The sequence below is a fragment of the Dermacentor variabilis genome, chromosome 5 (assembly GCF_050947875.1).
Source record: "Dermacentor variabilis isolate Ectoservices chromosome 5, ASM5094787v1, whole genome shotgun sequence".
NCBI classification, from domain to species: Eukaryota; Metazoa; Arthropoda; class Arachnida; order Ixodida; family Ixodidae; genus Dermacentor; species Dermacentor variabilis.
In genome coordinates this window covers 48,255,161-48,282,857 of record NC_134572.1, presented here as the reverse complement: position 1 = coordinate 48,282,857, position 27,697 = coordinate 48,255,161, and the positions used below count along the sequence as shown (strand labels likewise).

At 44.9% G+C, this 27,697-nt stretch overlaps 1 protein-coding gene across 1 annotated transcript in view; it reads left to right on the top strand.

Annotated features, from left to right (window-relative positions):
- The first annotated feature begins 6,219 nt into the window (after positions 1 to 6,219).
- The window catches only part of LOC142582549 (uncharacterized), a 101,513-nt gene continuing 80,035 nt past the window's right edge, over positions 6,220 to 27,697 (top strand). The window contains exons 1-4 of the mRNA XM_075692399.1: positions 6,220 to 6,432; positions 9,610 to 9,738; positions 24,169 to 24,282; positions 27,109 to 27,165. Of these exons, the coding sequence (XP_075548514.1) occupies positions 6,300 to 6,432; positions 9,610 to 9,738; positions 24,169 to 24,282; positions 27,109 to 27,165 (433 nt within the window). The 5' untranslated portion in view covers positions 6,220 to 6,299. The remainder of the gene's footprint in view (positions 6,433 to 9,609; positions 9,739 to 24,168; positions 24,283 to 27,108; positions 27,166 to 27,697) is intronic.

Sequence of the window (27,697 nt, the reverse complement as noted above, 5' to 3'; positions counted from 1 at the left end):
TTTATGAAGGTAAGGGGGAGAAAGATAGAATTCCCTCGCATAGACCGTTGATCATTACATCTGCATTATACAGGTGAGCAATGCAGCCAATTAAAGCTGCAAGCATGGACAGAGAATAATAGCATTTTGGGAGAACTTCAGTATGGCGTAGTAGATAGGTGTTTGGATGATAACTTATTTGTTCTTACTAAGTGTATCGAAATATCAAAAGTAAAAAGCGGACCGGTATATGTGGCCTTTTAAGACATTACAGGAGCCTATCACAACGTAGACCGCAACATTTTGTGGAATATTCTGCAAGGGGAAGACTTAGGTGACGATTGTCTACAGCTTTTGAGAAAGACTCACCTAGAAAATACCGTTTGTGTTGTATGGGAAGGGATGAGAAGCGATTAGAAAGTTCATATTAATAAGAGACTGAGGCAGGGGTGCCCTTTATCCCAACTGCTGTTTACAAGGTACATGGTGAAGGTGGAAAGGGCGCTATAGGAGGAAGTACTATCGGGTTTAATCTCTCATACAAACAGGTGGGTACAGAAGCAGATCAGCAGCTTCCAGGTTTGTTTTATGTGGACGACATTATGCTGCTAGCTAAAAAGCAAAGTGATATGCAACGTCTGGCTAATATCTGTGGACAGGAAGGCGAGAATTTAGGTTTGATATTTAGCGTTAGAAAACCAGGTGTCATAGTATTCAATGAAAACAGCGAAGAGACAGTGGCGATACAGTGTCAGGAAATGCCTTGCGTGAAAGAGTATAAATACCTTGGTATATGAATAAACGAAGGCAATAGATATGTGGAAAAACAGGAAAAAGCAACAGCAGTAAAGGGGAAGAAAAATTCAGCCATAAGCAAACACAGAGTGCTATGGGAATAGAATAAGTACGAGCTGCTCCGAGTTATGTGGAAAGGTTTAATAGTTCCAGGACTTACTTTTGGAAATGCGATTGTTTGCTTGAAATCAGGGGTACAGTCAGGACTCGATGGCTACCAAAAGTCAGTGGGACGCCTCGCATTGGGTCCTCACGTGAAGAGTACAAATGAAACTGTGCAGGGTGATATGGACACGACAAGTTTTGAAGTGAGGGAAGCTCAGAGCAAAATTCACGAAGAATGACTGAGGAGTATGGAAGAAAGTAAATGGGCAGGGAGCGTGTTGAGGTATCTGTACAGGAAAAACATTGATTCACAGTAGAGGAAAAGAACTAGAAAGCTTACCAGCAAGTATGCGGCTTGTAGGGTGGGCAACACAGCGACAAAGCACGTCAAGTGGAAAGTCCGAGAGGCTGAAATAATCTCGTGGGTGGCGACAATGGAAAAGAAAACTGCCATGAGTGACTACTTAAGAGAAAAGGACGAAATCTGGAAAAAACAAATTATGATAACACGAAGGGACGCTCATTACTTTTCTACGTGATATGAGGATGGCTTAGAACACGTACATATACAACGAAATATAAGAAGGAAGAAGAAGCATGTGCTTGCTGCGGAGCTATGGAAAGGACGGGGCATGTGTATTATAATTTAGGCACCTCTGACCTCCTTGAAAGCCTTGGGTTTAGCGAGAGCAGTGGAGAAGTAAACATGTCCGCAATAATAGAGATAAGTAACAGGTGATCGGAAGATTAGTGGAAGAAAAGACAGCTTCTGTCATCTACTTTATTTCTTGTGAATTTTTAGTATGGTATTGTTTACTTGTTTTTTGTATGACTTCTTTTTTTCTAACCCACTCCTGCAATAGCCCCATAAAGGGGCAGCAGTACGTATAAATAAATAAATAAATAAATAAATAAATAAATAAATAAATAAATAAATAAATAGTAGGCAAACGACAAACAATCGGAGGCGTACAAAAACAAATGTCCCAATAGGGGTTCAGAAAGTGTGGTGGTGGAAATTTTTCTTGTTTTTCTTTTCTTTTAAACATAGGTAGGACTAAGGCAATATAGTGACAAAAGCTAGGTGGTGCGACCCACCAACCCGTTTCAAAGGGGACGCTCATAGCATCCATCCGTCCATCGATCCTGGCCGGCGCCACCACGGCGGCGTTTCACAGTTTGTGCGTATGGCACGTGTTTTGCTTGCGTTCCTATGCGACAAAAATTACGGTGCTGGGCTTTGAGGCCAGGTGCTGTGCTGTGGAAGTGGAAACAATAAAATCGTTCATAGCCTGAAGAGAACGCTTCTGGATGGCGTCTTAGCAGCGTGCTGGTCACTTATGCAGAAGCAGCACGCAAACAAGCGACTGCAGAATGGCTCCAAAGTGTGAACTCAGCCTCGAGGACACCCAGGCCCGACGGAAGCGTCGCGTGGAAAAGGAGCGTCTTCGCTACGAAGCGAAATGTGGCGCAGACAGCTGCTGTCAGGATGAAATGCGCCATGCGACGCAATGATAATGGTGAACCCTCTAAGAGATTGTGAACCATGGCGCACAATAAGGCCTCAAGCAAACACGTGTCCCTGTGTGTTCTGTGTACTGCGCAGACAAACAGCACTGGTGCATGCAAGGTAACGTTGAACATCAACTCACCACTCCCCGCATTGGAATGAGCTCTGAATAAAGCCCACATTCGTCGCCAACATCACCGCTAATTTTCAAACAAAGCAACCAACATGAAAAGCTTTGCTTGCGTCGATTCCCAAGTGCGTTGTATCCGCAGATTTGTTGCTAAAACATTTATTATTAATTTATAATCTCCATATTTTATGGAGAAAAGTTGGTACGATTACTCTACGTAGCATAATAGGACCTTCTGTTTCTAGAAGTCGGATTCTATGAGAGCTAGCAAAGGACAGCGGTAGTTGGTGACGGTTTAAGGCTTCATTGTATGCATCAGTTACTACAGAGGATGATGATGGCGTTAGCAATTTGTAAACTTTTGAGGTTTAAATCCAGAGGTCCTGGACAGTTCTCAGGGTACATGTTTCAGTAGCGTCTTCAAATGCTTTTTCGAATATGGCTCGCTCCAAATAGTTAGAGCACCGCGCTGCTGCACTGTCGGGACGAGTTGCAAATACTGTCACCAGGCGCATTTTGAATTTTTCTTATGAGAGGCTCAATTTACTTTGCGAGGACCCGACCAGCGACAGACCGGACCGACCCGACCAAACGCCTCAGACGAAACCATGGGATGGTGCGCAGAGAAACTTCGCTTTAGAATGCCAGACGTAGGACTTATGGTCATGGGTCATCAGGAGTAGGACAAGTCATTACTTGCGACGTTTACTCAAAATTCGGGACTGTCCCACTAAATTCGGGACGGTTGGCAACATTAGTTGCAGCGCTCACCGTTTCTAAATGCACCACGTCAGCTTTTTTTCAGTAGAGCGTCTTGATTTCCGTCGACGCATTTGCGTTCTGACTATCTCTTCTTTCCATTCGATCTATACTTTTCAAAGCGTTAGCCTTAGGTTTATCAAGGTACAAAAGAGTGAATGTGAAGTTTCATGAGTAAGCAACTTAGTTTTCGTGAGACGCCAACAAACACTGACAGGGAGGGCAGCATAGCGTAAATTATTTGTAGTTCCTAACTGAAGTAAAGAAACAACACATTAACGAAAATTAAAGCTGATGAAAAAACAACTGGCCTCAAGTGGGTTATGAAACCACGTCGTCGCAATACGCATGTGATGATCCGATCAGTTGCAACATTAATATATATGTATTAGCCGTGCAACTGACGGTGGTCTTCTGTGGACTGCCGTCAGTTGCACTTCACTGCTCGAAGAAGTAGTACGCGTGTCGAGATACTTTTTAATAACACATTGCAATGTGGTGAATGCGGTTTAAATCCCGCATCTGAGACAACAAAGAGGTGCGCGGCGATATTAGCGCATTTGTCTCCCATTTACCACATAATGACAACAGATTTTTTTGTCATATCTGCTTCTTTCTTGCCTCAACACATCCGCTGTCTCTTTTGTTGGAGGATCATTTCGTGATTTTCTGCAATGCGTTTTCTATCTACCTGTCGTTTCTGCTTTATAATAGCTCTTGTTCGGCATCACGTTGTTTCGCACCGTATTGACGACGTTCTGCTTCAGTGCGTTTCCGCGTAGCATCTCACATTTATTGCGGGTATCGTTGCTCCGCTTCGCAGCGTAGCGACGTCGAGCAGCTTCGGCGCGTACTGGTGGTTTCCGTTCTGCCGCTTTGGAGGCTGATAAGGCCCTGTTAAATTTTATATCCTAATTGCAAGGAAGGCTACCTAACCGGTTTTTTGTATAGTCATCATTTACATCATAGCAGGTGAATATGCAGAAAGAAATTGCATTTTGTATTGGATGAGCTTTCGCACGGCCAATTGTTTCACGAGTGGGAGCTACGTTTCCGCCCCTATATATGAGACAACAGCAGCACGCCAAGCCACAGCAGCAGTAGGTAGGCTAAGAATGTCAAGTGCATTGAAACTTCTGGGGGTAAGGTACACGATCACACAATCTTGTCCCGTCAAGCCACTGCCTTCTTTTCCGCTTGTGCCGGAATGCCTACTTTACGTTCCCCTTACTGCGCATTATCTTGAACGGTGACGAAAGGTGCCGTTTGTCGTCGGCATCTGACCGAGGTGGCAGGCGCTATCTCAAGTATCTTGCTAGTTCCCCTAAGCCCCACCATATCTTTTAATGTCACGGTGGCAAGGTACGCGTTGACGCGAAGGTTACGTGCAATCATTGCGCCTATTTCTAGAGCCTATATCTTGCACATGTGTCGATATGTGACTTGTACGTGATTTCACGAACGGGACATTTGGGCGCCATTGACAGCTTCCACAATGTGGACAGAGCATCTGCGCATATACACGTCAAAGTAAGAAAGAAAGAAAAAGGGCGGCTTTCTGCTCTTTGAAGTTAACGGTCGTCCAATTATATTGCGATTGTCTATTTAGGGTCCCCTTAAAAAAAACAGACACAGGCTGCCTTCAGAGCAAGCTTTCTATAACCCCTCGGCATAGATAAAGATGATAAATAGTTTTTAGAACATAGCATTCTATCTGTAGGTTTACTCCTACGTTCGCTAGACATCTGTCAGAAACACGTGTTATAAAAAACAACCTCGAACCTTCCTATAGACGGATACTCCATCAGCAGGTTGGCTCTCTCAGACGATAAACGCATTCAATAAATAAATGAAAAGGCAATGCAGCAATGGCTTATCCCTTAAAGGCGTACCTAATATAAAGATCTTCGGTATGCACTCTACCGTCTTTAATAGCACTTCGTATGCCAGTTAGAAAGTTAAGTGACAAAGTACGTTGCTTCAGCACCTTTGTTGTACTATGTGTTTCCGCATTTGTTGACAGCGAGATCCAGTAACCTTGGTTACACGAACTTGCACGAAAATCGGTTGATCGCACGTGAGGCGCATAGCCATGCATGACTATTCAACAGACGAGTCTTTCCCGCTGATCGTCAGCATACACTGGGTGAGGGGACATGACCTCAACCAGTACAGCGATCGCATAGAAATGCACACTTTTTCGTGAACAGAAATTCTCTACCTGAAACTCTCTTTCAGACCACTGCTCTATCGTTGTGGCCCCCACTGCACTTATCTGTCGATACACATGCACTTTGGTCTCTACGTGTGCCTGCTCCCTTCCTCGTAATCTCATCGGGGTGGAAGATGCTTCTCCCTAGAGCCTATGTGTTGGGGTGGCCTGGCGGTGGGAGGGGGGGTGGGAGGGGGGGTTAGCTTACGCCTTCTGTCTCCTCAGCCAGATAACTGCACGTTGCCAGTATTAACAATACAATCCTAACCGCGTCAGTTTGTGGGTATCGCGTTACATTTCATTCAAGCATAGGTTGCAGGTTCCTACTGGGCAAGTGACGCGTGCGTGATGAATTTGTGCTAATCGCGTATGCTCCTGAAAAAAAAAAATACCGTGAGCTGAACGAAGTGCGTTTTCGAAACGCTGTCAAGCCGCGAACGGGTTAGTCAGAAAGTATACAACTTAACTGATCAACGATAAGTTCTCAAAGCGAATCTTCCAAGTGATGCATCACGAGATTCTCGCTGCGTTTATTTGTTTAATTACACACATATACCACAGAACAAGCTTCTCAAAACGACTGATTAAAACATTGACCAGTTGGCATTCTGCCGCAGTTAATACCGCACATACCAGCAGGAAGTCGAAGGAAATACCCTTACAACCTCTTGGCTGTGTTTATCGAGGCAGAAGGCACACATCGGCAGAGTATTGCCTGATAACATATCAGCTCTTTCGTTCGAGGAGCAGGTGTCGCATGTAGGCACGCTGAACAGAGTCTACCTTCAGTCGTGGGGTTGCTTCTAGTCATGTCGAGAATACTCCTTGTTTGGTGGTTCTTGAACGCCTCTGTAGTTTTGCAAGTGAGCTGCGTTTATGGCGGAAACTTGACGCAAGTGAATAATACGCACCTCGAAGAAAACAACAGCATATCCGCACAAGGTAAGCGATGTGTATGATTATCAATACAGACACCGTACTTCGAGAGATTAAGATTGAAACAGAATTGCAGATGGCTGAATTATTTTTGACGCTATGGTGTTTAAGGTACCTAGTAATGGAAATAATTTTACGTAAATACATCGCAGCAACCGACCTACCAAAGATCGGTAGGCCGGCTGACTTTGAGAGCCAAGGGACGGGTTGGGTCTCGTTTGAAGTCAAAGAAAAGAAAAGCAAAATTATTTTTGAAGAAAGGCTCAGAAAAATTGGTCAGAATAAATGGCCGGCTAAATTGCACAAATATCTGTACCTGAAGAGCGTGGACACAGAATGGAGGAAGAGGTCAGGAAAGTTGACAACGAAGTACAGGGTAATTGAAAGTGTGATTAGACAACCAGGAGTCATCAGAAAGAGACAGAAACAGAGATAGCCAATTGGATGCGAAGAAAGGAGACAAAACATATCGTAGAGGTTTACTAGAATCTGAAGAAATTAGAACGGAAAATCAGTACGGCAACACGAAGGGAAGGTCTCGCTATTTGAGATTCGAGCTGGTTGCCTAAGTACAACAAACATACAGAAGCAAATATTCACAATGAGATGACGCATGTGTATGCTGCAGCAAAAATCCAGAGACCACTCAGCACATCCAAATGGAATGCGAGGGGATTCACTCAATGTGCTTGGAATTAAAGTGGGCGGAAATATCGAAACCGTCGAGATAAGCAAGAGAAGTTTAAAGTATTGGTGAAAAAAGAAGCAGGGAAAATATGGATACGACCTGATCCGATGCAGGCATAGCTATAGGTAGCGGCCCAAGGTAGATAGAGAAGTAGGGAGGAAGAAAAATATTAAAGGGATGCATACAAAAATGAAACTACCCCTTTTCACAGGGTATGCCACTAAATAATTGTCATAATCTTCTTCTTCCATGTGTCTTCCAGGCGGTTCGAGATGTATTTCATTACTTTGGCTCGAAGTTGTTTCGGCAGTGTCCTTAGCTGTCTGCATAGACTGTTTCTGGGGCTGGCCAGAATTGCAACACACTCATTTACGGGCGGTTGAGGCATGCTCAGCTCGAGAGGCGCAAGGATGGGGGGCCTCCACAGACGCGGATCGTGCTTGCCTGCGAGAAAGGCGAGGCAAAGTGGACGCACCATCAACAATGCCCTTAATAACCTCGATGGAGGGGGAAGGACAGCATTCTGCTTTCCCTTGTGGGATTGAGCGTTGCTCGCACGGCCGCTAAAGGTGCACGGGCATTGATGTGTTTGTGCTCTGGTCTAAGCAGTAAAGGTCCGGCTAACGTCATGTAATCTTTCGCTGGGCACTGACTCAGGTCGACGGTTTCCGGGTGGTTTCATCTCGTACATCATGGAGGTGCAACGCCTGTACTACCACTGGCGGTGCTCCTCACGCTAACGTTGCGAGACGCCTTGCAAACACTCAGCACATTAGAGACAATTCTGTTCCACCCTCATATTTAAAAAAAAACATAATTCGGGGGTATCGGTCTGCCAGTGGTACTTCGCTATTTGCCGAAATTGAATGAAATCTTAGCTGAAAGCAGATGCTATCGATATTCATCAGCACAGGGCTCCGTAACGCCGGAACAAACACCCATTGGCATCACTTAATGAGGGCAACACATCAGTCTGCCATAGTACGTGGTAGTTGCTTTTCCACAACAATAGCGTATTGTATTCTGGGCACTAACCTGGCGTATGGCACCGCTTTGTCTTGGCAAACATTGCAACGCGGAGTCTGTGCTGATAGCACTCTTACCAGATGCATGACGTCATGTTTGATAGCGGGCCGACAGCTGCGAGTGTTGAGAAATCCATAGTCATGTGATGTGGTCCCACGTCAAGCCATTTCTGCGTAAGAAAAGAAATCATGCAGACCGCAAGAAACTCTGATACGTGGTACGCATGCTCTTGCAGAACAACATACGGTGGACATATAATAAAGCGCACTTTACCTAAACTACTAAATTTATGCCTCTGTAGTAACCTAAACCAGGTTCAAATGACAAACATAAGAGAAGTACGGTGCTTCGCCTCGACTATTACGTAAAATCCGCAAACCAGTGCTTTCATTATTTCTTGTTCTTATTGTATTACTCTATAGTTACTGTACGTGTAATAGCATTCGTACTACAGATGACTGGGGTATATGTCTGATTCACGCATCTTGTTTCACTGCTCTGTGTAAATGAATCTGTGCATGTTTAAGCAGCAACATTATGTACTGGAATGATGTCACTTCTTATTCCTCTGTGATTTTCTTGTTCTTTTTATCTTTCATGTTTGTATATGCATGTTTTCTTGAAGGAAAAGAAATATTTATATATTTCGGGTAGAAGGGATCTAGTCAAGCATGCCCTAGCTTTTTCTCTCTATCTCCTCCCCTATCTACACCGATGGTAAATAAAGTTATATTTATTATGTATGAAGAGCGCCGTCAGTACACAGAGTGCACTTAGAGGCCCTCTAGCCACACTATTTTATGCACGTTCCTTGCAACCAGGGTTTATATATATGTATGTGTGTGTGTGTGTGTGTGTGTGTGTGTGTGTGTGTGTGTGTGTGTGTGTGTGTGTGTGTGTGTGTGTGTGTGTGTGTGTGTGTGTGTGTGTGTGTGTGTGTGTGTGTGTGTGTGTGTGTGTGTGTGTGCGTGCGTGCGTGCGTGCGTGCGTGCGTGCGTGCGTGCGTGCGTGCGTGCGTGCGTGCGTGCGTGCGTGCGTGCGTGCGTGCGTGCGTGCGTGCGTGCGTGCGTGCGTGCGTGCGTGCGTGCGTGCGTGCGTGCGTGCGTGCGTGCGTGTGTGTGTGTGTGTGTGTGTGTGTGTGTGTGTGTGTGTGTGTGTGTGTGTGTGTGTGTGCGCGTGCGCGCGTGTGTGCGTGTGTGTGTGTGTGTGTGTGTGTGTGTGTGTGTGTGTGTGTGTGTGTGTGTGTGTGTGTGTGTGTGTGTGTGTGTGTGTGTGTGTGTGTGTGTGTGTGTGTGCCACGTTTTATAATTTGGCGCACCCAATTATAACACACAAAAATTGCGCTTCTAGTGTTTCCCCTGTTATGACCTTAGGGGATGTAAGCTAAATCATTTTAGAGAACCGTGTGTACTTTTCCCCCACAAGCAACCGAAATCATGTACTAAAAATGTTTTTGTACCTTATTCCAGCGTCTTTAGAAAGAGAAAAGAAGATCAGTAATTGCCGAAAAAACAATGCAATCGCCCGGATTCTCGACGATGGTACAGTTGACTGCGTCTGTGAAAGCGGCTTTAGGATGATAAATAACACATGTAAAGGTGAGAATAACCTTTTTCATGCTTCGTTTCTGGTGAAAGTCCAAGACACAGTAGGCTACTTTAGCTCTGTCCTTGTAAAATGTCGCAACAAAAGAAATGGTCGCAAGCAAACTAACAAGCATCAACCGGTTACTATAAAGCTAACTGGTCACCGTGAGAGAGTGAGCATACTAAAAAATTTCTTCAAACATAAAGGCAGCAACGACTCTGTTTCAGAAGATCATTGGCATACTACAAGGCAGATACGTAATAAACTATGCGATAGCACCGCACAAATTCGAAGGGCGGTTCAGAAGGTTAAGCTAATCTACAATATGATAAAGATTAGCGAAGAACTGTTCGTCTGGAATTATGCACGAAATGAGAGAATCCCAGTGCGCAGTACCAAGGATAAAAAACGAAGTAAGCAATGATAAGACAGCAGTCGCAGCAAATCATTAAGATACACACAGTCCAACGACACGCGCAACATTGCAAATAACAGTAAAGTTTTAGAAACTCTTGCAGTGAAGCATAAAACACACCAAAAAACTTGACGCTTTTGAATTTGAATGCCCGCGCTGTGGTTAATAAGTATGTCAACTTCAGCTGCCTCGTAGAAAGTCATAATCCGTCGGTAATATTTGTCACTGAAACGTGGCTTAGTGAATCTATTTCTGAAAATGAATTCCTGCCCCTTGATTAATTGGTTATAAGAAATGATAGGCCTTCTGGTCGTGGAGATGGCGTTGCACTTTATATTAAAAATGGCATCGAGTACGCGACGCAGCCTGACCTCCCTGAAACAGTCTGTCGGGCAAGTTGAAAGTAGGCAGTTTGTCTGTAGGAATTGGTGCTGTATACCGACCGCCAAATGACAATGGCAAACGCATATTCGCGATCACTGATTGTATTCGAACGCACAGACTTCACGACAGTAAACTGATCATATGCAGGGATTTTAACGCGCCTCACATTAACTTATTATGAAATATTTGGTTTCATTATACTAACCAAAATATTTCAACAATCACTCAACACATCTACTGTTCCATCAGAATGGAAAATAGGAAAAATAATTCCTTTGCACAAATCTGGCAGCAAAACATCACCTACAAATTATCGCCCGATATCATTAACCAGTACCTGCTGCAAACTGCTAGAACACATTATTTTTACTAAAATTGCGGATTTTCTTGAATCTAATTCATTTTTTTCGTCATCACAACATGGTTTCCGAAAATCATACTCATGTGAATCACAATTATTAACATTTACTCACAAACTACACCAAATACTTGACTGTTCTTCTCTTGCCGATTGCATCTTTTTAGATTTTTCGAAAGCCTTTGACAAAGTGTGTCATAAACTTTTACTATATAAACTAAACAAATTAAACCTCGATCATAACGTTCTCAAATGGATTGAGTCATTTCTCGCTAACCGTTCTCAGTTCGTAACAGCTAATGGCCATGACTCACCTCATAGCGACGTTCAGTCAGGTGTGCCCCAAGGTTCCGTCCTGGGACCTCAATTATTTCTTATCTACATTAATGACTTACCTTCAGCAATAACCTCTGACGTACATTTATTTGCAGACGACTGTGTAATCCTCAGAAAAATAACTAACGAACACATCTCCCTGCTTCAGGCCGATCTCAATAACGTCAGCAAATGGTGCCGATTGTGGCGAATGGAACTCAACATTAACAAATGCAAATTTCTGGGAGTATCCCGATCTAACGATAATCTGCCTGTGTACTACTTGAATAACGTTGCCTTAGAATCTACTAACTCATATAAGTACCTAGGCGTACATATAACATCTAAATTAACATGGAATCATCACGTCGAATACATAATTAATCAAGCTAACCGCTGGATGGGATACTTACGCCGTAACTTTTCTCATGCTCCCTCTCCTTTAAAATTACTACTTTATAAAACCCTGTTACGGCCAAAATTAGAATAGGCTGCAGCTATATGGGACCCTTATCACGAAAACCTAATACATTCCCTTGAACTCATCCAAAACAACGCCACTCGTTTTATTCTTTGGAATTACTACCGTGGTGCGAGCGTTTCTTCAATGAAATCGAATCTGCGCCTTCAACCGCTTGCAACACGTCGAAAAATTTCCCGCCTTTCATTTTTTCATAAGCTGTATCACCACCCTACACTTCATCCAAAATTGATGTCGCTACCATGTTACTTATCTCACCGTACTGATCATCATCATAAAGTTAGAATTGGTACATGTAACACGACGCCCTTTTTACATTCATTTTTGCCACGTACGTCGAAAGACTGGAATGATCTTCCTACTGACATTGTTTCCATTCATAACAATGATCATTTTCGAAAAGCACTAGCTAACAATGTACAATAGCAAACATTTGTACGAACTGCTCCTGGTGTTTTCCTTTTTCTTGTTTAATGTTACTTTTATATGTCATGTTCTATTACTGCATTTATCATACTTTCAGCTAACATTGTATAATTAGCAAATATTATGTATAAGCTCACGATTTATTTTCTTCTTATTTGTTGTATAACCCACTCCCCTCTCTAATGCCGAAAGGCCCTGAGGGTAAATAAATAAATAAATAAACTCAGATTAACGCCTTCATTAGAACTAGCCGCGACAAGGTTTTCTGTAACGCATTAATTAACTTCGCCGTCTCCCATGACGTAACTCAATGTGTTCATAGCGCCACTAGCGGTTATATTATATTATATTTCAATTCTGTATGTTGTATTCGTTACAGGTGATTTCATTAATGAAGACCTTGAGTGTGAAATTGTAGAGGGTCTTTCCGATCATAATGCAGTCTTTGTTAAATTTTTTGTTGCCTGTGAATCTATGAAAGCAGAATACAAAGTTGTTACTGATTTTTCATGTACCAACGATGATGTTGTACTTTCTATGTTAGCGGATTCGTATGTTGATTTTCTGCTTTCCAGCATCACATCCGGTGTGAACGCGTTAGTGGAACATTTTCATGCGAATGTGTCCGAATGTGTATCGAAATTCGTACCCGGAAAGTTGTCAAACGCAGTCCTAAACACCCATGGTACAGCAGAGAGATAATTAAGCTTATTCGCTGCATAAAGCGACTACGTCATCGATGCCAGTGAAACCAAACCAGGATTTGATTTTGTGCACGCTAAAGGAAAAACTCAAAAGTAAAATGCCTCAAGCTATACTTTTATTACAGCAGTGTTCTCTGAACATTCATAAAGGAAAATCCGACTAAGTTTTGGAAGACAATTAATCCACTTTCTGCCAACCCTTCTTCATTCATTATTGTAAATAAAACCTTCTTTGACGCTCAGGTGATCTCAGACGCCTTCAGCAATTAAATCTGTTTTTTTTGCGTTGATAACGGCACGGTTCTTTCCTTCTCTCCTCCGTTTGTAGCTGCGGCTTTCACAGATATCGATATAACTTGTTTTTGAATTCATAACCTTTTACTAAACATAGGCATTACTAAAAGTGGGGGTCCGGATGGAATTCCTAACGTATTTTTGAAAAGGTACTCTGAATGGTGTGCACGTTATCAAATCATTATATTTCAGAAATCACTTGACTCTAGACGAGTCCCGAGAATTTGGAAGGTCACTAATGTCGTTCCTATTTTTTTAATCGGGCAAGGAGGAAACTATTTCTAACTAGAGACCAATTTCATTATTGTCTATGTGCTGTAAATTTCTGGAGCACGTCGTTGACAAGCACATCATTCAGTACTTGAGTAATAGCGATATCCTTTCACAGCATCAGCATGATTTCCGTAGTGTGTTTTTCCACTGTTGTTCAGTTTATTCAATCCACGCACGATATTGCCTCATCACTGAACAAGCATTAAATGGTTCACGCAATATTTATTGATTACTCCAAAGCTTTCGATAACGTATGCCACAGGAAACTTCTCCTTAAACTTCGCACCTTTCTTACTGGCTCCTACGTTGATAAATTACTTGGCTGGATTATAGAGTATTTGCGCCTTAGGACTCAGTTTGTTATCTACAATCGGCAGCAGTCATACACCGGTCCACATTTCCTCGGGTGTCCCACAGGCTTCTGTTTTGGGACTCCTGTTATTTATAATTTATATCAATGATGTCGTCCAAGTTGTACAAACAGTCCAGTTCAGCTTCGTCTCTACGCTGATGACTGCGTTTTGTATTCTAATGTCTGTACTGTCACTGATCAGGTTTTACTAAATGATGTGTTTTCGTCTTGTTACGACGGGAGCAGAAATTGGCAAATGGAGATTAACTTTACGAAAACGATGATAATGACATTCACTTATCTGCAACAACCCTTGCAATTTAAGTATGGCAATGCGCAACACACACTAGAAAGAGTCGAGGAATTTGGGTACATTGGTGTTGTATGCTCGTCTACCTTAAAGTGGCACAAACATATTAACCTTGTTTGTGCAAAATCGCTTAAGAAAACAGGTTGCTTAAGAACTTTAAAGGGCGTGACTAAAGAATGTAAGCTAATAGCCTATAAATCGCTGGCCAGGCATCTTCTTGAATATGTATGGGTTGTTTGTCACTTCACCTTGTAAATAAAAAAGAAACTCGAGTCTTTTCAAGCGGAAAGCTATCAGATACATTTTTAACCATTACGACCTCAACTTTTCCCCTTCAGAGCATTACCACGTCTTATCACTGAATTGCTTGGAACATCGAAGAACGTGCGAGTGGCTTATCATTTTAGATAATATTGCGCATAAATCCGTTTGTATAGTTGCCCCTATTTACTTCAGTGGTCATTTTACACCTGTAACCCACCGGTCCGATCCATTGAACATTGTGTCATTCCCGTCTTTTCTTGATTGTCCTAAATATTTTTTTTTCGTGCACAGTTGACTCTTGGAAGAAACTTGATGGTTCTTTGCGACAACTTCCACTTGCACAGTTTGTAAACCAAGTGTCTAATTCTGTGTTTTGATGTTTCCTTTTTTTTATTTAACCACTGCTGTAATGTCTCAAACCTGAGACAGCACTATCTGTAAATAAATAAATAAAAAGCCTCACGCCAGCAATCTAACCAATGTTCCCATAATTTGAAAGGAATGGTACTGAAAGCAGAATAGCAATCAATGAAATCTCCATGATCCCCGACAAATATTAATCTCGCAGCTAGCAAAATGTATCGTACTTTTCATTTACGTTGTCACCATGATGTTTTCGCTCCGAATTACTCATCATTGGGCACTTTGCCTGGTTTGCCTCAAATTAGTGAAATTTTCATCTTCAAGGTAAGCTTATCATATGCTTATTTCATGCACTTGCACGTTATCTTTGAAAACAAGATCGCATATCGATATAGCTAACTCATGAATTTGTCTATTTTCATAAAGCTTAAAGCGTTATAAGCGCGGATTCAGTAAGGCCGAATGAGGTAACGTAGCTCCTGTTAAAAAAAAATGTGGGCCAATTCCTCCTTCTCGAAGGCAGGTATTCAAGCTTGTGGTGGAGCTGTGGTTACCGGCACATGGAAGTTGCATCATTGTATAAAACCAAGACGGCTTTACAGCCCAGGACACTCTGAAACCAATCCTTCAATGCCTATTATAGCCTTAGCTTAAGGCCTTGTAGTCGCACCTGCGAGCAGTGTAGTGGATTATGCTTTTTAAAAATACATTTTTAGAAAAACATTTTAATGACAAGAAACTTCTTCGGTAAAGCTCATATCACACCACACATAGTACGGCACGAAGCAAAGCGTTGTATCCAGTGCATCACGGCCGCGCAGGGACGACGAAACGTTCGTATTCTTGCGTTTTCCACTGTCAATAGATAAGCAACAAAATTGTTTTCTAATATTTACTTTGAAATTGATAGTACAATTTTTCCCCCTAGCTTATGACGAAGCAGTGTTGATACAATTGCACTTGACAATACAGCGGCGCGGTTGTCGTAGCTTCCTCAAAAATGTTCGCGTTTACTTCATTTTCTTGCTGATGACAAGACGCAGTGAATTCCCTGAGACCTGTGTAGCTTGCACGGAAGTAAGTAAAAAAATTCAACATTTTAAAAATTTTTTTAACTTGAGTGTAAATAAATTGGAGCAGTATCTACTTGCGCAGCAAAGGGGCGTTGAGAGAGAACGACGAAGAAGTGGTTCAGGGCAGATCACAAATAACAGAAATAAATTTTGCTCATACACTGGCAGACGTACCCGTTTCCGATTTTATGAGTCACAATTCGTAGAAGAGGCTCCCGATATTCATATTGAATTGCAGTTCCTTCTAAATTGGCGATCAGTATTGATATCTCACGTCATAACGCTAAGGCCACCAGAGCAGGAAACTATAGCACTATGCTTTGAAATTACGCTTAAAAATTGTGTCCACGAATGTGAGTGTGCAGAGATTTGTGTTTGTAATTAAGCTTCTCAGCGATAACTCATGCACAGCGCGCAAGTTTAAGAGGTGTAAAACGGCCCTTTTCCTTGTGCGCTGATATTTTTTACCAATTTCACACATGCCTTGACAGGACAAGATTTTGGCAGTGGCACAATTCGTAATATTGAAACGTTCCTCTGCAACGTATAGCTATATCTCTTTTATCAAGAGACTGAAAAGTGAAACTTTTATTTTTCACATATTGCCTTCACTACTACTGTAGATCAATGTACTGTTGCGTTTCGCCTGCGACACGTGGTTTTGCCGGCGCGACTGCGGCGGGCGGCAGACATTTTGGCCCGATCGTCGTCGCCGCAACACTCATCGCCAGGTGTTTCCAGGCGCGTCTGCGGCGATGCGACCGCCTAGGGATCCTCCTCGCATTCCAGTCATTGTGCCCGAAACAGGCGATGCCAAAGCAGGGATCTCATTCCAGTTATTGGGCCCGAAACAGGCGATGCCAAAGCAGGGATCTCGTTCCAGTCATGGTGCCCGAAACAGGCGATGCCAAAGCAGGGACCAGCCTCTCATTACAGTCATTGTGTCCGACCGGCAGCGCCACGACAGGGTGCTACGAGATCGTGCGCAGCGCCACGACAGAGTGCTACGAGATCGTGCGCAGCGCCACGACAGTGTGCGTCACCATTAGCCCATTGTACATTCACGTGCTCGTCTTTTGAGGGGTTCCTTCTTGCCCTCAACTGCGAGAGTATAAAAACAGCTGCCCCCGGACGCCAAAAGGAGGGCTCCGATTTCTTCTGTTGAGTGAAGTGCTCTCCCGTCTCTCTACGTCGGTCAACCTGACCGCCAACTCTTTGCGATGTTAAAATAAACAAGTTGTTTCGTTGTTACCAGTCGACTCATGCTTTGCCGGGACCTTCGGATGCTTCGAGTTGTACCCCAGGCCGCCAGGCCAACGCTACCCTTGGGGCTTGCGACCCAGGTACAACCACGGGCGTCAGCGCCGAGTTCCCAACAGATCGTACCAGCAGTCCGATCCAAAACATCTGGTTGGCAGCGGTGAGATCGCCTACGACTTCAAACAACGGTCTGCCAGCGGCGAGATCGCGACAACGGAGGCCAGCAGCAAAGAGATGCAGTTGACAGTATGCTGAGCAGCTCAACGACGATCCGGGAGCAGTGCAACGAGCCCTGTGTGACGACTGGTTGCCTGCAGCGGAACGACTGCGCGGAATTCCTGCCTGCGAGGTTTGGTGAGTGCGGGACTTTCTTCTTCTGAGCTTTGCCAGGCTTTTTGTTAGTGTCAGAAACAGAGCTGGTAATTGTGGTTGTCGTTGCTGCCGGGTTAGTTTGCGGCAAGACAATAATAGGCAGTAGAGAAAGCAGCATTCAGAGCAGCCATGGATTTGAAGTCGTTGCGCAAACCGAAATTGTTGGAGCTTGCAAGAGAGTTGGGTCTGGATGTCTCGGACAAACTCAGAAAACCAGAACTGCTAAAGGCTATTCTTGAGTTAGAGGCTGAGGATGACGAGCTGTCGGAATGCCTTGAGACTATTGAGGAGAGGTCAAAAAGACAGGAGCGCGAACTTAAAGAGCAGAAAGAAAAAGAAGAGCGCGAACACGCTTTGGAAATGAAGCGTCTCGAGGTAGAGATGGAACGCGCTCGTAATGGAAGTCAGGCACACGGTGCAGGAGAACGCGTATTGTTCAAAATGACGGACCTGATGCGGCCGTTTAAGCTTGGAGAGGACATTGGTTTGTTCCTGGTTAACTTTGAGCGAACGTGCGAGAAGCAGGGGTTCTCTCGGGAAACGTGGCCACAGCGCTTGCTCACTTTGTTACCCGGCGAGGCGGCCGACGTAGTCGCTCGCTTGGATAGAGAGGAGGCAGAGGATTTCGACACAGTGAAATCGAGTCTTCTAAAAAAGTACCGGCTGTCTGCGGAGGCGTTCCGTCGGAAGTTTCGGGAAAATGAGAAAGGCAGAAGTGAGTCATATACAGAGTTTGCGTATAGGCTTATGTCGAACATGCAGGAGTGGCTCAAAGAAGAGAAAGCGTTTGGTGACCACGATAAAGTTCTGCAGTGTTTCGGGCTAGAACAGTTTTATAGTCGGTTACCGGAGAACGTGCGATACTGGGTCTTGGATAGGCCAGACGTGAGTACGGTGGCTAGAGCCGCTGAGCTAGCCGAGGAGTTTGTGACGCGTCGAGCTCGCGGAGCTAAGGACGGTCAAAAGGGTGAATTTGGCTCCAAGTCTGAGAGGCCAAGGTTCACGCCCATGAGATTTAAGGGGGACACGCGTAGTGAGGATGCGAGTGAAAGCAATCCGACCAAACGTAAAGAGACGGCAGCCGAAGCCGAACGCAGAAAGCGGTTCGAGATGAGGCGAGCGGGCGTTTGTTATTCGTGCCAGAAGCCGGGTCACTTTTCGGCGCAGTGTCCGGAAACAACACCAAAAGTTGTGTTTTTTTCAATAGGCAGCACTGACGAGAACATGAAGCTTCTCGAGCCTTACATGCGAGACCTCCTCGTAAACGGGAAAGAGTGCCGAGTGCTTCGCGATTCCGCAGCTACGATGGATGTAGTTCACCCGTCTTACGTAGAACCCCATATGTTCACGGGCGAGTGCGCATGGATCAAGCAAGCCGTGGAAGCTCATAGCGTGTGTCTGCCGGTAGCAAAAGTGCTTATTGAAGGACCTTTCGGAGCGCTTGAGACAGAGGCGGCAGTGTCATCTATGCTGCCACCCCAGTACCCGTACCTATTTTCAAACAGGTCCGATCACCTCCTGCGCGAGAAGGGGCTTTTGTTTGGTGAAGCTAGTGTTCAGGCCTTAACCAGATCGAAGGTTCGGGAGCTCGCTGCAAAGGCGGTAGTTGCGGGGCCGACGTTATCAAACAACGAAAGAGGGTCAGAGGCGCAGCAAGCTGATATTCAGAGCACGCCCGAACTGAATAAACTTGAGTCTGTAACGTTAAAGGCGCCAGATACTGGAGAGGAAACGCCCGACGCGGGAAAGTTAGAAGAGCTATCTACTGATTTGCTCATCGCACCTACGTCAGACGGACTTGATAGGTTGCTAAAAGTCAGCCGGTCGGCTTTGATAGCCGAGCAAAAAAAGGATGGCAGCCTGGAAAACGTGCGCTGCAATGTCAAAGAAGGTATCGCCAGGAAAACTGCGCGTTTTGTGGAAAGAGGTGGAGTCCTGTACCGGAAGTATCTAGACCGCAGAGGAGTGGAGTTCGATCAGCTGGTCGTGCCTCAATGCTATCGTCAGGATCTGTTGCGCTTGTCACACGGGGGTTCGTGGTCCGGACACCTAGGAGTTAAGAAAACTAAGGACCGTCTCTTGCAAGAGTACTATTGGCCAGGGTGTTTTCGGGACGCAGACCATTTCGTGAGGACATGTGACACTTGTCAGCGGGTGGGCAAACCAGGGGACAAATCGAGGGCGCCGTTGAAATTGGTACCTATCATTACGGAGCCTTTTAGACGGCTCGTTATTGATACTGTGGGACCTCTGCCGGTAACAGCCACGGGGTACAGACACATTTTGACTGTGATCTGCCCAGCGACAAAGTTCCCTGAAGCAGTGCCGCTTAAAGAACTCAGCTCAGTTGAGATAGTTAATGCACTACTGTCCATATTTGCGCGAGTTGGTTTTCCTGCGGAAATCCAATCAGATCAGGGCACAGTGTTTACTAGCGCTTTGACGACAACTTTTCTCGAAAGGTGTGGGGTAAAGCTGTTACACAGCTCAGTGTACCACCCACAGTCGAATTCCGTTGAGAAGCTCCACTCCGTCATGAAGCGCGTGTTGAGAGCGTTGTGTTTTGAACATCGAACTGACTGGGAGCTGTGTCTGCCTGGGGTGATGTTTGCTTTAAGGACCGCGCCGCATGCGGCTACGGGGTTTTCGCCAGCTGAACTGGTGTACGGTCGCTCGCTTCGATCTCCGCTTCGCATGCTTCGAGAATCGTGGGAAGGTAGGGGCGACGACCCAGTCGTGGTGGAGTACGTGCTTAAGCTCCTCGAACGCTTAAGAAGGGCACAGGAGTTGTCAGGTGAAGCAATGACAAAGGCCCAGCAGAGGGCCAAGGTTTATTATGATCGGACAGCCAGGGCCCGTCGTTTTGAGGTTGGCGATGAGGTCATGATATTACGCACATCGCTAAACAACAAACTAGACGTGCAGTGGGAGGGCCCAGCACGAATTGTTCAGAAACTGTCGGACGTTAACTACGTGGTAAGTCTGCCAGGAAAGCGGAAAGCACAGCAAGTTTACCACTGTAATCTGCTCAAACCTTATAGACAAAGGGAAGCAGTGGTGTGCATGATGGTAAACGTTCCTGAAGAGCTTCCGGTCGAGCTTCCAGGACTAGGCTCAGTGACGAACAGGGAAGACACCGGTCAAGTCATTAGTGACCTTATCAGTAAAGCACCGCTGTCGCCGGAGCAGAAAACCGAACTACACCAGCTATTACAAGAGTTTCAAGGTCTGTTCTCTGAGAGGCCTGGTAGGACTTCGGTACTTACTCATGATATAGAACTTACCTCCCCAGAGCCAGTACGATCCAAGGCGTATCGGGTGTCACCCCGCCAGAGCGATATTATGGAGGCTGAGGTAAAGAAAATGCTACAGCTCGGTGTTATTGAGGCAGGTGAGAGTGATTATACCTCCCCTTTGATTTTAGTTGAGGTACCGGGCAAGGAACCTCGTCCTTGCGTCGACTACCGCAGGCTTAATTCCATCACTAAGGATCAAATTTATCCGATCCCTAACATCGAGGAGCGCCTTGAGAAAGTTAGTAGCGCTCAGTTTATTTCCACCCTAGATCTTGTCAGGGGTTATTGGCAGGTTCCACTTACAGAAGAGGCTAGTAGGTATGCGGCGTTCATTTCACCAATGGGAACATTCCGTCCTAAAGTGTTGAGTTTTGGTTTGAAGAACGCGCCATACTGTTTTTCAAGTCTCATGGATAAAGTGTTGCGGGGACAGCAAGAATTCGCTTTACCGTATCTAGACGACGTAGCGATATTCTCCGCATCCTGGTCTGAGCATATGACACACTTGCGGGCAGTGCTAACCCGCCTGCGCGAAGCAGGCTTGACAGTCAAGGCTCCTAAGTGCCAGTTAGCACAGGCCGAGGTTGTCTACCTCGGTCACGTGATTGGTCAGGGTCGTCGCCGCCCCTCTGAAATAAAAGTGGCCGCTGTGCGAGACTTTCCGCAACCGCGCACAAAGACCGATATTCGGTCGTTCTTGGGTGTCGCCGGCTACTATCAGAGGTACATCCCTAGGTACTCTGATATCGCGGCTCCCCTGACGGATGCTCTAAGAAAGACAGAGCCTCAAACAGTCGTCTGGGACGAGACCAAGGAAAGAGCTTTTAGCGCCCTAAAGAGTGCCCTAACAAGCCAGCCTGTGCTACGATCGCCAGACTATACAAAAGGGTTCATTGTTCAGTGCGATGCTAGTGAGCGAGGCATGGGCGTTGTACTGTGCCAACGGGAAAATGGAGAAGTAGAACACCCCGTCCTGTATGCTAGTCGTAAGCTGACCAGTCGTGAGCAGGCGTATAGCGCCACCGAGAAAGAGTGTGCATGTCTCGTGTGGGCCGTTCAGAAATTGTCATGCTATCTAGCCGGCTCGAGGTTTATCATTGAGACGGATCACTGCCCTCTCCAATGGCTGCAGACCATCTCTCCCAAAAATGGCCGCCTCCTGCGCTGGAGCCTCGCTTTACAACAATATTCCTTTGAGGTACGTTACAAAAAGGGGAGTCTCAACGGTAACGCCGATGGCTTAAGTCGAAGCCCCTAACGTAGGAATCAGCCTCAAAATTGTTTGTTACTGATGTTTTTCTTCCTGAGGCAGGATTTTTTTTTAACATATTGCTTTTGTTTAGTGTTTCAAAGTGATGATATGCTTTCTAGTGCAATTTTTCAATTTGTGGACGCGTTCTGAGTGATGCTAGACTACTGTAAGGAACTAGGCAGTGGTCTAAAAAGGGGAAAGAGCCTGGCAGGGCTTAGTGAGGGTTGTGCCGTGCTTGCTGACTGAGCGGTTGAGTTTTCAGCGTAGTTCTAACGCTTGCCGGGAACGAGAACAAAAATGTGAACTCTCCCGAAGTCACTTTGCAGTGTCCCGTGCGAACCTGAACGAGAGAACGAGGCCTTCTCTGTGCGCTGCGCTCAAGAAACGTCAAGGGACGCCCGACTTCGGTTATGAGCATCATCGAGCGACATCCCTCCGGACAGCGGATGCAGTCCCCTGTCCATCGGGATCTCCTTCCCCCGGCGGGGCGGTCTGTTGCGTTTCGCCTGCGACACGTGGTTTTGCCGGCGCGACTGCGGCGGGCGGCAGACATTTTGGCCCGATCGTCGTCGCCGCAACACTCATCGCCAGGTGTTTCCAGGCGCGTCTGCGGCGATGCGACCGCCTAGGGATCCTCCTCGCATTCCAGTCATTGTGCCCGAAACAGGCGATGCCAAAGCAGGGATCTCATTCCAGTTATTGGGCCCGAAACAGGCGATGCCAAAGCAGGGATCTCGTTCCAGTCATAGTGCCCGAAACAGGCGATGCCAAAGCAGGGACCAGCCTCTCATTACAGTCATTGTGTCCGACCGGCAGCGCCACGACAGGGTGCTACGAGATCGTGCGCAGCGCCACGACAGAGTGCTACGAGATCGTGCGCAGCGCCACGACAGTGTGCGTCACCATTAGCCCATTGTACATTCACGTGCTCGTCTTTTGAGGGGTTCCTTCTTGCCCTCAACTGCGAGAGTATAAAAACAGCTGCCCCCGGACGCCAAAAGGAGGGCTCCGATTTCTTCTGTTGAGTGAAGTGCTCTCCCGTCTCTCTACGTCGGTCAACCTGACCGCCAACTCTTTGCGATGTTAAAATAAACAAGTTGTTTCGTTGTTACCAGTCGACTCATGCTTTGCCGGGACCTTCGGATGCTTCGAGTTGTACCCCAGGCCGCCAGGCCAACGCTACCCTTGGGGCTTGCGACCCAGGTACAACCACGGGCGTCAGCGCCGAGTTCCCAACAGATCGTACCAGCAGTCCGATCCAAACAGTACGAAATGTCATTTTCATTTAGTGCACGCCAATTTCAAGCGCAAAGCATGGCTAAACCACTTCATACGCACGAGACTCATTAAAGTGCCACGTACGCTGGTGATGTCCTGCCCTTATAATTTCAAGACCTCATAAAAGCATAAAGCACGCAACTACTATACTCATTCGCTAGGCAACGTGTCATTTCGCTGTTGTAAGCACCGCGATCTTCGGTAGAAATTTGCATTTATGGTTAGAGAGCCAAGGGAATCGAAATTGCAGAGTAGAGTCCTATTTGACGCGTATGCCATCACTGAAAACGAAGAGAATCAAAGGAGAAACTACATTGACGTGAGCTGTTGAGGGACAATTTTAGCACTCCACATACACGTGCGTGCAAATACAAGTCGGTATGGCCCACTACTCACGACAGCCACCAGGCCATAGTGAGACAATCGTATCAGCGATGTGCAGTGGTGTAGGTTGGTGGCCTGAAAGCATTAAGCTTGCGACGCAAAAGCGTTAAGTTTAAGCATTAAGCGTGAGTTTGCTGCCGAAGGCATTAATGTCCTATAAAATTTACTGAAGTGTCCGAAACGTCACTTTGTAGTAGAACGCTCAACACGCACGTTGTAAATACGCTCATAGTCCGGCTTATAGTGACATGAGGACATGGTTTCCCTTAGAGAATACAATAAATTCAGCGTAGGATTTGCAAAGTTTGAGGGTTTATTGTCATAATTAGTTGCTAAAAAAGCGCTTATTTAGGGCCCATGGCAGCGGAACATCTCAACACAAGCGACAGCAGGTGGTGCTCTATTTGCGTCTAGCTATAAACCAAAGATTGTGTTTTACTCAAAATAGTGAACTGTATTAACCCATGCCTGCCAAAGGCGTCTGAGCCTCATTCTTCTTCTTCTTTTTTTATTCTTCGTTGGGCTGCCATGACCTAAATACCAATAAATTTTTCATTGGCAACTTTATGATTTTTGTATCTTCTCAGACATAATCTGCCTAGATTATTCCGAAAGTTGCCGGACGCTGTGCAGAAGCTCTGATATTCAGCGTGCTCAAAAGCATGGCTGCTGCTTGGGCTGGGAGCCCGAAACTTGCGTAGGTAAGTGACATTTCGGCTAAACGAAAAAGCTTTTTTATTTGTGTTGTTGCCTGACTTCATCATCATCATAATGATAATTATAATCATCATCATTATCATCATCATCATTATCGTAGTCATCATCATCATCATCAACAACAACAACATCATCATCAGCCTGTTCTATGCCCACGGCAGGACGAAGGCGGTCTTCAATTACCCGTGTCCTGCGCCAACCGATTCCAACTAGCACCTGCGAATTTCCTAATCTCATCGCCCCACCTAGTTTTCTACCGTCCTCGACTGCGCCTCCCTCCTCTTGGCACCCATTCTGTAACGATAATGGTCCATCGGTTATCTAAAGCATTACATGACCTGCCAGCTCCATTTCTTTCCCTTATTATCAGTTAGGATATCGGCTATCCCTGTTTGCGCTCTGATCCACATCACTCTCTTTCTGTCTCTTAACGTTATGCCTAACGTTCTTCGTTCCATCGCTCGTTGTGCGGTTCTCAACTTGTTCGCAAGATTCTTTGCCAGTCTCCAAGTTTCTGCTTCATATGTTAGCACTGATACAATGCACTGATTGTACACCTTTTCAATGATTACGGTAAACTTCCAGTCGGGATCGGACAATGTCTGTCATATGCGCTCTAAACCATTTTTATTCTTCTGTACAGTTTCTTCTCATGATCAGGGTACCGAGTAATTGACCTAGGTAAACGTACTCCTTTATAGACTCCAGAATCCGACTAGCGATACTGAACTCTTGTTCCCTTGCCCGGCTATTGATCATTATCTTTGTCTTCTGCATAATAATCTTCAATCACACTCTTGCACTCTATGTTAATGTCCCCAATCATTTGTTGTAACTCGTCCTCAGAGTTTTTGAACAGGACAATATCATGTGCAAACCGAATGTTCCTGAGATATTCGCCGATGATCCTCACTCCTATAAGCCTTCCCAGCTTAATAGCTTGACTACTTCTTCCAAACACGCAGTGAATAACATTGGAGAGATCGTGTCTTCTTGTCTGAGCCCTTTCTTTATAGGTATCTTCCAACTTTTCTAGTGGAGAATTAAGGTAGCTATGAAATCTCTGCAGATACTTCCCAAGATATTTACGTAAGCGTCCTGTACTCATTCATTACGTAATGCTTCTATGACTGTGGATATCTCTACCGAATCAAACGCACTTTCGCAATCTATGCAAACCATATATGGAGAGGCTGATTGTACTCCGCGGATTTCTCGATTGCTTGATTGATGACATGTACATGACCCATGGTAGAGTATCCCTTCCTTAAGCCAGCCTGTTCCCTTGATTGACTGAAGTCCAATGTTTCCCTTATTCTGTTGGAAATTATCTTGGTGACTATTTTATATAATACCGAAAGCAAGCTAATGGGCCTATAATTTTCAGTTCTTTAACGTCTCCCTTTTTGTGGATTAGTATAATGTTGGCATTCTTCCAGTTCTCTGGGACTCTTGAAATCGATAGACAGGTTGTATAAAGGCCCGCCAGTTTTTCAAGCATTATGTCTCCTCAATTTGGCTTCATTCAGTGGTAAAACTCATCACGACGCCCCTATGTTTTATCATTTTAAGCTGCAAGTGCAGAACCAGTCGTTTTGTTTCACCCAAAAATCTTTAGCGATTTCCAGATAATTTCGGGAGACTAAGTACTCTTTAACATGTTAAATTTTCTTGCCGACACTTCATGTTAGACAAGGCAAATTTGCTTGAATATCTTGCTCACTGATATTTTAGACCTTCTGACTATTATATCGCTATGTGAATATTGATATCCGTTTCAAAGGTGGCATGAGGGGCACCAACTATATTAGACATATTTATCAACTGTTCAGCTGCACAGTAATAATTCAGCGCTGATGCAACTCGCAGTCGATGAGATGGCGATTGCGTGCACATCATTCAAGCCTTTCCTAAAAGCACTTGTGAGTTACAAATTTTGGGGTCACGGCCATGTCAACGCATAAAACAATTATTCGTCAGTGTACAATACTCCACGTTCCGTACGGAAAGTTTGCTACTACAAATCATGCCAAAACTAAACCGTAACATTACTATAGCATTGCGGCAAGTCCGATTTTCGTATTCAAACGGATGTGAAACCTAGAAAGCTTTCATTAACTAACAACTTCACTAATCTGTAAAAGTTTGAGAAAGCAAATTCTTCTAGCAGCTCGAAAAATAATGTTCTAATTTAGGAAGTCAGATGTTTTAGAACTGCTGAAAATCGTAGAATAAAAGAAAATAGGACGAAGTTCACAAGTTCGTAACTTTGCAAAAAGAACGGATATCACAGTTCTATAATATTTATCTGTTAACGCATCGCCAATGGAAAACGTTGACATGTGAGTGTACAACTTACATGAAATCGGTATTATGTTAATATGGACAATGTTAACAAGGGTATTGCGAAAGACTTACTCGAAAATTTGTGATATGCTTCAAAGCCGTGTATAATACTTCAATTTCATTTAATTTATATATATCCTAAGTGCACTTTACAGATTTATGATATCTTTATTAAGTGAGTTACGCGCGTGTAAGCGTGATACTTGAGTTTTCTAACATTTCTGTAAAAATATTGATGGTACAAGACTAACCGCTCTTCCGTGGCACAGGCTTCATGAAGATCAGTGCAGTGGTTGCTGAGAAAACCAATTTCTCTATTACGATTTTATTAGATATAGCGACCCGATGTTAAGCTAATATACTCGCAAGGATAGCACACCGAAAAAAAAAAACAAATAACGGCGATAGACTATGTACATTTTCAACGCAATCAACTTTTTTACTTATTTTATTTTCAATCTCAGAGCCAGCCATGCCTAGTTGCGAGCCGGGATACGTGCAACAAGGCACCACTTGCATTGGTAAGTCATCTAGCCTTTACTTCACCCTTGCTAGTGCATTCAGACCGCACGCGCACCTACCTCTGTATGCATGCTTTTTTGCGAGTACACGCCTCTGGGTGTATACACACGCGTGTGTGCGTGTAATGTGCGTGCGCGCGTGGTGTGCGCGCACGCGCTTTTTTAATGCGTTTTATGGGTATTTGTATGACGAGAAATATGGGAAGATCCTTTGTTGATATGCTACACAGCGTGTCAAGCCGCTAGCTGTCACGGGGAAGAATGTGAGAAACAGCACGCGCCAGAAGTTTCAGAGAAGGACTTTTGCATTAAGGCATCTTACGTACGACGGTGGCCTAATTCTTAAACCATTGCGCGGCGGTGCTGAAAGATAAAGATTCGATCACACCATCGGTCATGCATTTCTTCATAGCAGTATACGTGGAATACATCCACTTTGAAAGTATCTAACAGAAAACTCGATGTGCGTTGAGCTTACGCGAGGGCATGGTAGTGTGTAAAAAATTAGACGTTTGTAAGAGATACCTGGTAT